Source organism: Scyliorhinus canicula, chromosome 18 (genome assembly GCF_902713615.1).
Source record: "Scyliorhinus canicula chromosome 18, sScyCan1.1, whole genome shotgun sequence".
Lineage (NCBI taxonomy): Eukaryota > Metazoa > Chordata > Chondrichthyes > Carcharhiniformes > Scyliorhinidae > Scyliorhinus > Scyliorhinus canicula.
Window position 1 is genome coordinate 63,741,863 of NC_052163.1, and position 12,852 is coordinate 63,754,714.

Here is a 12,852-nt window from a genome sequence, read left to right on the forward strand (position 1 = left end):
CCAGGTACTGGTCCCACCTCCTCAGAACCCCAGTCCCATGCTAAAGGAATCTGAAATCCTCCCCCTCGCACCATCTCTTCAGCCACGTATTCTTCTGATATATCCTGCTATTTCTACTCTTGACTAGCACGTGGCACTGGTAGCAATCCTGTGGCACTAATAGTAATCCTGAGATAAGTCAGATATTTCAACTTCTAACTCCCTGCATTCTGCTTTAAGGACATCATCACTTTTTTTTTAAAAAACCTATGTTGTTTGTACCAATGTGTACCACGACCACTGTTCAACCTCCCTCTCCAGCATGTCCTGTAACATCCTGTGCTGAGACATCCCTGATCCTAGCACCAGGGAGGCAACATTCCACCCTGGAGTCTTGTTTGTAGCCACATGCTGGAGACATGCTGGCCCCGGGGACTAGAAATGTTCCTGGCTTCTCACATGAGCAAGAGGAGCAAACCGTGGCTTTGAGCTCTCCTGCCATTGCTTATCCCTTTAAATTAAATTTTTGGAAGGTGCTTGATATTAGATTACATGCAATTCTCTAGGGCCCTTCTATCTTGGTCCTCGTTACTACCAATTGTCACCCTCACCACAAAAAGTGTTTTCAACTATAGGTGATAAAAGTAGTGAAAGATTTACCGACCTTACCAACTAAAAAAATCAGGGCCGCGATTCTTTGGTCCTGTGCCAGAGTGCTGGCACCGGCGCCAAAACAGGAGTACTTTACTCCAGTGCCGGTTCCGAGACCTGATTCTCGGGTCCTTGGGGGGCGGGGGGACGCCACTCCAGCTGCCGGTCCTGGCGCCACGGGGTCCGCGCATGCGCAATTGGGCCGGCGCCAACTAGCGCATGCGCACTGGCCGTCATCCCCGCGCCTGCCCCGACGCCAAATAGCACAGGGATCCAGGAGCCAGTGTGGAAGAAAAGAGGTCTGCAGCCAGAGAGGCCTGCCCGCTGATCGGTGGGCCCGATCGCCGGCCAGCCCACTATGGAGGGCCTCCCCCGGGTTGGAGCCCCCCCCTCCTCCCCCACAGGCCGTCCCCAGACCATTCAACCAGCGGTCCCGCCGGCCCAGAGCATGTTAGAACGCCACCGACGGGACTTGGATTTTTTCAGACGACCGCTCGGCCCATGCGGGCCGGAGAATTGCGGCACCGCCGGAGGATCGCCACTACGGCCGTTTGCGACGATTCTCCGTGTGGCCCGGCGCCATTCGTGTGCGACTGTTTTCACAGGGTGGGAGAATCGCGTCCCGGCATCAGGGCGCGATTCTCCCACCCAGCGGGAGGTCAGAGAATCCCGCCCCCTATCTCTCTCTTGTAGCCTCATTTGCTGCAGTAGGGAAAGACTACTCAGTGAATATGTAAAAGTTACAAAGCAAGGAGAAAAAGCAAAACGCATCACTTTCCGCTCTGCACCAAATTCCTACTTTGTTTCAAATTCCCAATACCCACACTCATTCTGGCTGTGTCTCACTCAGGAAGTGTGTTCTCCCCCACTGCACGTGTGCAAAGATCAGTGAGTGCACTTCGAAGCCCCTTTTTTAAATAGAGCTGAGATGACCAGGATGACTCACACACCAGTTAAACTTCAAAAGTATGTCATCCCAATCAGGCTTCAGATGATTGAATGTTAACTGCCACTCAGTTATTTGGGAGGTTCAGGTCCTTAGTAACCTTATAATTGGACTGCTGGACCAACAGAAGTGTGGATGTACCAACACCACATGGACTGCAGCAGTTCAAAAAGGCAGCTCACCACCATCTTCACAGGGTCAAATATGGATGGGCAATAAATGCTGGTCAAGCCAGTGATGCCCACAAAGGACAAAGAAAAGTACAGCACAGGAACAGGCCATTCGGTAAGCCTGTGCCTACTGTGCTGCCCGTCTAAACTAAAATGTTCTACACTTCCGGGGTCCGTACCCCTCTATTCCCATCCTATTCATGTATTTGTCAAGACGCTCTTTAAATGTGACTATCGCCCCTGTTTCCACCACCTTCTCTGGCAGCGAGTTCCAGGCACCCACTACCCTCTGTGTAAAAAACTTGTCTCGTACATCTCCTCTAAACCTTGCCCCGCGCACCTTAAAGCTATGTCCTCTAGTATTTGACCCCACTACCCTGGGAAAAAGCCTCTGAGTATCCACTCTGTCTATGCCCCTCATAACTTTGTGACCTCTATCAACCCACATCTCATGAAAGAAGAAAAAACGTATTCTGGATGCAGCAAGCACCTCCACTGGCACTGACATGCAATGTGCTGCTCTTCTGATAGAGGGAGACACCACACCTTTTTATTGGTTGGTTTAGACACGGTGTACAGTAATAAATCAGATAATCCCTTAACTCCCATGATCAAAACATCAAGCCACCCTGTGGGAGAGCAAGGGGCATTGGCATCTGTAGAGTTTATTTGATGAATTATTTACCAATGTGGATAATTCAATTTTTCTCTTAATTCCATGTCTGTGCTACACCTACTTTACATAATTTAAAAGGAAGGAGGCTCCTGAAATGGAGCTTTAACAACACAGCAACTCTGTCAAAGGGGCTATCCCTCTAAGGAATGGTCAGTGAGCGAATTAGGACTACTCCATATAACAGAATTTTAGACATGCCTGGGAAGCCAGGCTTGGAACAGCTGGAACACCCTGAAGACATAAGCAATTTAAAATGTAACCAGCCACTCAGTTCTAATTTGGCTACTCGGTAAGGTCTTGTGGTCCTAACCACGTAAAACATGATACCTCAATTTGAGGTAAATAGTATGGTGGGCTTTCAGAGGAAGCTGGTTAAGTACAAGAAGGAGAATGAAATAGGAGGTTATACCGATAGGGTTAGATGAAGTAGGGTCAAAGGAGCATAAACACCCACATTGATCTGTTGGGTTAAAAGGCCAGTTTCTTTGCTGTAATTTATTTTTATTCATTCATTGGACGTGGGAATCACTGCTGGTCCAGCAATTATGTCCCATCTCTATTTGCCCTTGAACTGAGTGGCTTGCTTGACCATTTCAGAGGGTATTTAAGAGTCAACCACATTGCTGTCGGTCTGGAGTCACACGTAGGTCAGACCAGGTAAGGATGGCAGGTTTCCTTCTCTAAAGGACATTAGTGAACCAGATGGGTTTTTCTCACAATCGACAATGGCTTCATGGTCACCATTTAGACTTTTTAAATTTCAGACTTTTGGGATTACGGAATTCAAATTTCACCATTTGCCATAATGGGATTGAAATCCGGCTCTCCAGGGAACTACGCTGGGTCTGTAGATTACCAGTCCAGTAACAATATTAGTAAAATTTTAGTTATAAAATTCTTTGGAGTGCTGGTTTTATCTCCGTTTTTCTGGTTCCTGCAGTTTACATAGAGTACTCTGTTGGTGTAGGTTTTATCTTGAGAATACAAAGCAGTAATTATTAATCTGGCGACAGACATCTTATATTTTCCATGTCCATCTGTTCGCGAATATAGCGATACAGTCTTACTTATGCTCAAAACGCTTTGCATTGAAGCAGCCACATCCCTTTCACAAGTGGATGAACAATTTAACAAGAATTGCTCAGTTCATTTCCGCTTAATCAGTTGCATTATTTTTAAACTGAGATGGATCCTCAAAAAAAAGGCAGTCAAAAGAGTAAGGACATCAAAAAAACCTTCACAACTAATAAATTACATTTGAAGAGTACAGATGCTGTTATATAAATATACACAGCAGTGAATTTAATTACAAATAGGAACAGCCGGCCATTCAGCCCCTGGGGCCTGCTCCACCATTTAATTAAATCATTACTGATATTCATCCCAGCTGCATTTCCTGACTTTATTCCATATCCTGTGATACCCTTACCTAATGAAAAATTATCAGTCTCAGTCCTGAAAGCTCAAATTGTTCCCTAGCGTTCACATTCTGCTTTGTGTGTAAAGTGCCCCCTGACTTCAGCTCCAAGTAGCCTCGCTCCCATTTTAAGATTACATCCCCTCCATTCTCGCTTCCCTCACCAGAGGGGTCAGCTTCTCTCTACTGATGCTATCGACTTACTTTAAACATATTAAACAACTCATTCAGTTTACCCTCAATTTATATATTTGGAAGAACACAGGCTACGTTTATAACTGAATTTATGGCAAATATGGCTCCCTTTTTAATAGTCAATCCACAGTCAGTGACACTGAGAACCAAATAAATTGGAGCTGGGAGAAATTAACTGATATGCAGGACATCGAGTAGCGTTGTGTCAGCATTGGTACAAGGAACCGTACAGAATGAAATAGATTTTACTTATCTTCAGCCCTTCAGACAATCCAGTCTGTATCTAATCTAGCATCTCAACTCAGGCGAAGGGGTTGCTCCACAGATAATTAAGCATGTGATGGCAGCACAATTTGGGGTAGATAGCAGACTAGACAGACGATTATTCTGCTGTGCGCACACATATACCTGTTCAATAAGTTTGATGATGCTGATGCTCTCCTCTTGGTGAAAGGAGATGGAACAGGGCAGGCTATTCAAGAGGCCAGATAATTGCAGAGGTGTAAGTTCATCCGAATCAAATGAAACATTGGCACTGGTGGCGTAGCCAAAGGTCTCCCAGGAACATCGAGACGGGTAGAGCGGATCCAGTGCAACACTAGTAAGCAAAAAACTGTGGTTAAGGAATCACTAACCAACAAACAGTAATTAATCTATTTTAAAAAATGATTGCCAAATTTATTGTGGGGTCTACAACATGGGAGCTCAGTATCGCCTATTGCAGGTTTAAGACAGGCCAAACCAGGTCAGTGTGTGGAATTTGCACATTCTCCCCGTGTCTGCGGGGGTCTCACCCCCACAACCTTAAATGAAGTGCAGGGCAGGTGGATTGGCCACGCTAAATTGCCCCTTAATTGGAAAAATTAAAAGATAAAAACAAGAATGACCAAACCATTCATCAAAGGAAGATTAAGCCTTTCCTTAGTTTTACCCCCTTACCCCATGGTTGCAAACAGACTGTCCTAATCCTGAAGTGTTTAACACTGTAAAAGACAGAATTTACAACTATATTGGGAGTTTCCCATTAATAGTTCGTAGATCATTCAGTCTGTTTACTCATGGTTTCTATAGCACTTGGGGTAGGAGGGGGGGTCAAAGGATATTGTGGTGGGGGGAGAAGAGAAAGAGAAGCAGGATCAAATTATTGAGCTGGATGATCAGCCATGATACATAGATATATAGAAGATAGAAGCAGGAGGCGGCCTTTTGGCCCTTCGAGCCTGCTCCGCCATTCATCATGATCGTGGCTGATCATCCAACTCGATTGCCTAATCCTGCTTTCTCCCCATAGCCTTTGATCCCATTCTCCCCAAGTGCTATATCTCGCTGCCTCTTGAATATATTCAATGTTTTAGCATCACTTCCTGTTGTAATGAATTCCACAGGCTCATCACTCTTCGGGTGAAGAAATGTCTCCTTATATCTGTCCAAAATGGTTTACCCTGAATCGTCAGACTGTGACCCCTGGTTCTGGACACACCCATCTTCCCTGCATCTACCCTGTCTAGTCCCGTTAAAATTTTATAAGTCTCTTATGAGATCCCCCTCACTCTTCTGAATTCCAGCGAGAACAATCCTAACCTAGTCAATCTCTCCTTATATGACAATCCCGCCATCCCTGGAATGTCTGGTAAACCTTCGCTGCACTCCCTCGAGAGCAAGAACATCCTTCCAAAACTGCATACAATACTCCAGATGTGGCCTCACCAAGGCCCTGCACAATTGCAGCACCGCATCCCTGCTTCTATACTCGAAACCTCTCGCAATGAAAGCCAACATACCAATAGCCTTCTTTACCGCCTGCTGCACCTTTAGCGACTGGTGCACAAGGACACCCAGGTCCCGCTGCAAACTCCCCTCTCCCAATTTACAACCACTCAGGTAGTAATCTGCCTTCCTGTGTTTGCTTCCAAAGTGAATAACTTCACACTTATCCAAATTATACTGTATCTGTGAATGGTAGAGCAGGCTCAAAGGTCGAATGGCCTCCTTGTGCTCCTATTTAGTATGTTTCCCAAATCTGTGATTTGTTTGCTTTCTCCCCCTCTCAGCTTTATTAAAATGTTTGTTTCTCCGTAGTCAATGAATAGAAATTGTAGGGAATTCAACCCAACTTTAATTCCATGCGGTAATACTTCTCTTGCAAAGCTTAATACATTATAGCGCATAATGAAGTTTCCAGACCGCAAGCAGAAAGTACATCACTCGCCCTGTCCTGCAAAGAAGGGCATCTCTTGATATTACACAATAGTTATGTTCCTTTCCTTCTCACCTCTCACTTCTGAATTTATTCACACTAAACAGTCTGAGCCCTCGTCCTTTTCGCACCAGAAAACAGAGCTACCAAGCCTAATCCAAGCAGCAACGTACACTTACATCCCTTCAATTCAATTACAAAACATTGCTTACATGCCTGCAACAGCAGATTTCAGATTTCCTGCATCTGTAGTATTTTGCATTTATTTTAGTGTTTAATTCAATGTCTCTTACCAGACTGCTTACTGAGAAGAATCTCTGCTCTTTCCTTTCGGTGGGATTACCCCTTGTCTACCTCTCTTCAACTCTGAAGAAATCACATTGGACTTGAAATGTTAACTCTGTCGCTCTTCACAGATGCTGCCAGACCTGCTTTTCCAGCACTTCAATTTTATTTCAGATTCCTGATTATCTTATGTCCTTAACAGACGCTGACTGACTGCTCTGTCTATCCAGCATATCCTTGAGTTTTGGTTCCCGGGTTTTTTAAGTTGATACATTTTTGGCACGAGACTGATTGCATCCAACTAGCTTGCTAAAAATATCAAACTGAATTACCATTGCACCAATGAACCAAATTTCAAGGAAAGGACTGATGAATCTTCCATTTCTTGTTTTACATTGTGTATGGATTTCGTTATCTGTTTTGCGAGCTCCCACTGCATTGCCAAGTGCCTTTTCATGCAGCCCCAGGATTGTTATTCAGCCACCATTAACTACTCAGTGACTTGGATCAGAACCTGTGCAGTTGGCCTGATCTGTAACTGTTGACTCCACCCTGCTCGCCATTTAATCACGGTCTAACTTTCTCAAACAATTCATCCAAAGTGAAATACAGGAAGTGTGTCTCAGAGCTGGACCGAGTACATAGAACATACAGTGCAGAAGGAGGCCATTCGAGTCTGCACCAACCCACTTAAGTCCTCACTTCCTCCCTATCCCCGTAAGGCAATAACCCCTCCTATCCTTTTTGGACACTAAGGGCAATTTATCATGGCCAATCCACCTAACCCACATGTCTGGATTGTGGGAGGAAACCCACGTAAACACGGGGAGAATGCGCAGACTCCGCACAGTGACCCAGCGGGGAATTGAACCTGGGACCCTAGCGCTGTGAAGCCACAGTGCTATCCACTTGTGCTACCATGCTGCCCAAGCCTGCTGGATTTTGTATCTTACTGGTTTTTGGAGGTAATGTGATGATGGCCTTAAGCCTCATGCGTAGTGTAGCATGTCTGCTCCAAGCTCTGCGTGGAGCTGACTGCAGTTCAGAAACGTTAATTAAAGTTGGCAAGCCTCTGGCTTACTTTCCAGGCAGCTGCTGACTCGAGAACACGAGCAGCCATTGTGGGAGCAGAAACCGGGACAGGTATTTTAAATTAAACTGCGTTTTAGTGAAGGAGTGTTGCACCATTGGCAATGCTCACTTTTGGATGAGCCGCTTAAGAGAGATATGTGCAACACGAATGGATGCAAAAGATCCCCTGGAAGTTTTCTCACTGTGTCTGGGCCAATCTTTCACCAGAACAGTATGTTGGCCTTGCCAAATAGAAATTGCTTTCTGTGTTTGTCTATAGCCACCATATCCAAAACCGTCTGAGTATGAGCCTTCCAATTTTCAACAGCTCCCTAGCTAACTTTTGATACCCAAACCAGGAGCTCTGACAGTAGGTACAGTCACCCCATCCCCCAGACTGAGATGGGCTAATAGACGGGAGATTGGAATTTAGGACCTTTCCGTGGTCGAATAATTCAGGCTTCAGTCTCCATCACAAGCCATCAGGTCAGAAATTTGCAAAACCTGCCAGCCATAAAGATGAAAGTAAATTTTCCTTTCATTTTGGGTGAGGGGGCAGCTGGTCAAGTAATTTCTGTCCTTCAATAAATCAAACTTTGCCCCTCAAAAAGTGATTTCTGAAGATACTAAATAGAAAAAAGCTCCCTTGTGGCTGTCTCCACCCGCTCCCCAATTGAGTTCTTCAATTCTTCCTCCCCAGTTAAGGCAGTTGGGAAAAGAGAAAATAATTCTGCTGCTGTGTACAGCATCAACACCCTTTCCCCTTGAACACAGTGGTTGCAGGACTGTCTATTAGGTTTTGGACTACTAAATGCTCGCTGATTTTGGCTGGACGATCCATCCAGCTTCTGAACTCAAATCTGTACAGCCAATGATTGTTTTACAAATAAACTGTGTCGAACATGTGGAGAACAGTATCCTCACCCGATGTCGCTCTGCAGGAAGAGGCAGTTGTTCCTGAAGTTGGCAGAGCTGCCCAGGCAGCAGATCACCTCCCCATATTCTTGCATGATCTTCATCATTTCACACATGGCTGGAAAAGAGCAGGCAGCCAGCTGGTTAAAAGGAAAGCACTACCTGGAAATCAGTAAAGCTGAACACCCTCCAACCTCACTGTAGTTGAGCCGCTTCCCACTCCCTCCTACTTCAGCACATTCTTGCCCAGAATCGCCAAACCATGGAACTCCTCAGCTGACCCCAATCGCTCCTCCAAAAAGTTACAAACTTTGCTTTTCTTCCTGTGTTACAAATTCAGAAACGCGAGTTGTTTAAGTAATGGAGTTGTTGAAATTTCTGGAACCGAGGAGAGTAAGAACACAATTTGGAAGTGGGCTGGGGAAGCTGCTGCCAAGTCAGCAGTGGAAAGCCAATTTAAAATTCCGTTATGCATCCTCCCCCACCTGACAATTATTTTGCCGGTCATCTTAAATCTGGGTCTTCCAGCTCCTTTCTGTCATAGGTCAAACTGCGAAGATGGAAAAAGCATCCTATTTAAGCCCGCACCCTATCCCCATAATCCCTCGTAACTAAGTGGCTAAAACTGTGAAGGTATATGATGTTCACTTACTATCTTGAGTGCAGTCTGTGAACAAAGGGACCAGTAAAGGCACATTATCGATGTTCTGGAGGTGTGGTCGCACCTGATGGATTCCTCGTGGTAGTTTAGCCTAAGTAAAAGAAAGGCAGCGTTTCATTATTTAATTTTTTAAAAATGCATGTTATAAATGGCTGCAAGGGGGCGTCACGTGGCACAATGGTCAGCATTTCTGCCTACGGCGCTGAGGACCCGGGTTCGAGTCCTGGCCCTGGGTCACTGTCCGTGTGGAGTTTGCACATTCTCGTGTTTGCACGAGTTTCACCCCCACAACGCAAAGATGTGCAGGTTAGGTGGATTGGCCACGCTAAATTGCCCTTTAATTGGAAAAAAAAAATAATTGAGTACTCTAATAAATGGCTGTAAGGTGCCTGTACTGGAGTTATCTTTAGCATTGTTCAGAATGCTGGATGGCTGGCTCTGCAATTCTACTGCTGAAGATTTCAGTAGTGTCACAGAGGGAGTGACAAACTACAGTGGCGGTCCTCCTCCACAGAGCAAGCTCCCCCAGGCACCTACGCATTGGTGAGATCTCCAGCAGCATCCGCAAAGGGCTGAGAGGAAGGATAACAAACAAAATAGCAAGAAAATTAGAACTCTTCAGATCAATTCCGGTTCTGTTTCCTTATGGTTTACCTCTTTGATTAAGCTTGCCTTAAATACTTCTGTATGGTTCAAAGTCAAACTGCTAGATAATGCTACTGAGCCTTGGAATATTTTCACTGCATTACAGGTGCCATATAAATAACAATAACAACCTTTTATTGTCACATGTACGAAGTTATGTGAAAAGCCCCTCGTCGTCACATTCTGGCATCTGTTCGGGTAAGCTGGTACGGGAATTAAACCCGTGCTGCTGGCCTTGTTCTGCATCACAAACTATCAGAATCTACAGTGCAGGAGGCCATTCGGCGCTTCAAGTCTGCACCGGCCCTTGGAAAAAGCATCCTATTTAAGCCCACACCTCCACCCGATCCCCATAATCCCTCGTAACTAAGGGGCGATTTAGCGTGGCCAATCCACCGAATCTGCACTTCTTTGGACTGTGGGAGGAAACCCGAGCACCAGGAGGAAACCCACGCCGACACAGGGATAAAGTGCAGACAGTCACCTGAGGCTGGAATTGAACCCAGTTCCCTGGAGCTGTGAGGCAGAGGTGCTGACCACTGTGCCACCGTGCCACCCCTAATTTGTTGTGCAAATTGCTTCAAAGTGGTTTACCTTGACTCAGTCTCAATCAACAGGGTATACGAAATGCTGCATGAGCTTAATTTAACGTTTGTTGATTACAAAATATATGTTAGACTACAACAATTGCCGATGGTTTTCTCAACATGTATAGCCTCTGCCCTTGCTCCGAACATTACAACTGTGCAGATACACTGAACTAAAGTTTCAGTATAAATCTACGGTAATAATTTACACAAAGCAATTGCCAATAGGTTTCGTGGCTGTGTACAGCTCAACCACTGAACCTGCATCTTACCCTATTATGATCTTCCAGAAAGCTGGGCACATCACTGTCTGTCGGTTGGAAGCTAATGAGATCCGAGTGTCTCTCTTCGTCCATTAGCAATGCTCCCTCTGCATCATCCTTCGAATCTACATATTCAAAAAGAACACTGCTTAAGGCGCAAGGATTCAGCACAGTTGACTCACCTGAACTGGCATAAAGAGATATGGTGGACATACAGCTAGCATCTCCATGGTTCTCATTTTTAAACATTTATTTCACAATATGGATGTCATTGGCAGGGCCAGTATTTATTGCCCATCCCTAATTGCCCTTGAACTCAGGGCAGCTAAGAATCAGCCCACATTGCTAACGGTCTGGAGTCACATGTAGGCCAGACCAAGGATGGCAGATTTTCTTCTCTAGAGGCATTACTGAACCAGATGGGTTTTTACAACAATTGACGATAGTTTCACGGCCATCATTACAGAGATTAACTTTCAATTCCAGATGTTCCACAGAGCTTGCACCACTACCTTCCTCACCCACTACAAAAATAAAACGCCGTTTCAAAGTGGTAGCCATGAAACCCAATCACTTGATCAGCAGGATACATTAGATGCAATCAAAACTTGGTCTAATGATAGTTAATAACAGTTGATAGCCAATCAAAGTTGTTAAACTTGAATGGTGATATACAATTTTATGAAGACACAAAGCCTCTGCCTTTGAATTTGCTGCAACTGTTATATCCATGGGAATATATTGAACTGAAGTTAGAGTGTTAATCTTAGATAATGAGAAAGAATTGATTCGATTCCTCTCAAGCCTTTAATCTCTGAAACAAGCATGAATGTTGAGCAAAAATCATGTTTGTCCCCATATGTATATACGAATGTTACACACACAGAAAAGTAGCAGTGTTCCCTACCCTGATGAAGGTCGTCATGCAGAGAGCCCGTGTGGCTTGGGCTGGATTGAGGAATCTCGGAGCCAGGACCTCCACTGTACGGTAGTAGAGAGATGTGGCAGTTCCATCCTGTCTCTAAACCCATCTTCTCAGCAAACACCTGGGCCAGAGGATTTGATTATTAGAAGAATGAGTGAGTGTTCAGTTTACTTTCTGAAAGGCAGCTCAGTTTAAAATCTGGTGACAAGTCAGTTGAAAAGATTGTCTTGCCCACCGGGAAGTAGAGTAAATCCAAATCATTAACATTGTCTTCTGTAAGGGACAAAGATGAGGCATAGTACTTTACAAATCCTAAGGATATCCCAAATCACATCACAGCTAATCATTTAGGGTTACTGCAGTTTTAATGCAGCAGTCACGTTTCACACAAGGTATGAAATCCTGGGGCAGATGAGCTGCTTTTGGGGATGTTGATTGAGAGTGAATGTTTGGACAAGTTTCAAGGAGAACTTCTTGCTTTCATTAAATATTGCCACTGGTTCTGTTCCTTGGGCAGGGAAATAGGGCTTCAGTTTCACAGCCTATCTGAAAAACTCCACCATCATTACTGCAGCACTTCCTCACTATTGCATTGAAAGGTCACCCTAGATTATCTGTCTGCTCAAGTCCTGCAGTCAGTGAATTACTAAAAGTTAATAGATTGGCACAGAAAATATTTTAAAAAGGCTAACAGAAAGTTGGCCTTGGTCTCAGGAAGTTATGCCTTAGAGATTTTTGGGTTCACCCCATTTGGGATGTGGCATAGTTCTGAACATAGTATCTTTAAAAAAATTAACTTACGGGATATGGGCATCACTGGCGAGACCAGCATTTATTGCCCATCCCTAATTGTCCTCAAGAAGGTGGTGGTGAGCTGCCTTCTTGAACCGCTGTAATCTGTGTGGTGTAGGTACACCCACAATGCTGTCAGGGAGTGTGTTCCAGGACTTTGACCCAGAAACAGCCAATATATTTCCAAGTCAGGATGGTGGGTTACTTGGAGGGGAACCTCGAGGAGGTGGTGTTCCCAGGTATCTGTTGCCCTTGTCCTTCCAGACCATAGCGGTCAGGAATTTGGAAGGTGCTGACCAAGGAACCTTGGTGAGTTCATGCATTACATCTTGTAGATGATACACACTACTACTACTAGGTGGAGGAGAGTGAATATTTGGGAAGGGTTACCAATCAAGCGGGCTGCTTTGTCCTGAATGGTGTCAAGCTTCTTAAGTGTTTTTGGAATTGCACTCATCCAAGCAAGTGGAGAATATT

At 44.9% G+C, this 12,852-nt stretch overlaps 1 protein-coding gene across 5 annotated transcripts in view; it reads right to left on the bottom strand.

The window, feature by feature from the left end:
• Positions 1-12,852, bottom strand: part of tmem94 (transmembrane protein 94) — a 158,270-nt gene that overhangs the window by 42,418 nt on the left and 103,000 nt on the right. For all 5 annotated transcript variants that reach the window (XM_038776370.1, XM_038776371.1, XM_038776372.1 and 2 more), the window contains 5 exons: positions 11,566-11,704; positions 10,668-10,783; positions 9,155-9,254; positions 8,512-8,620; positions 4,443-4,632 (listed from right to left, as the gene is read on the bottom strand). In XM_038776370.1, the coding sequence (XP_038632298.1) occupies positions 4,443-4,632; positions 8,512-8,620; positions 9,155-9,254; positions 10,668-10,783; positions 11,566-11,704 (654 nt within the window). The remainder of the gene's footprint in view (positions 1-4,442; positions 4,633-8,511; positions 8,621-9,154; positions 9,255-10,667; positions 10,784-11,565; positions 11,705-12,852) is intronic.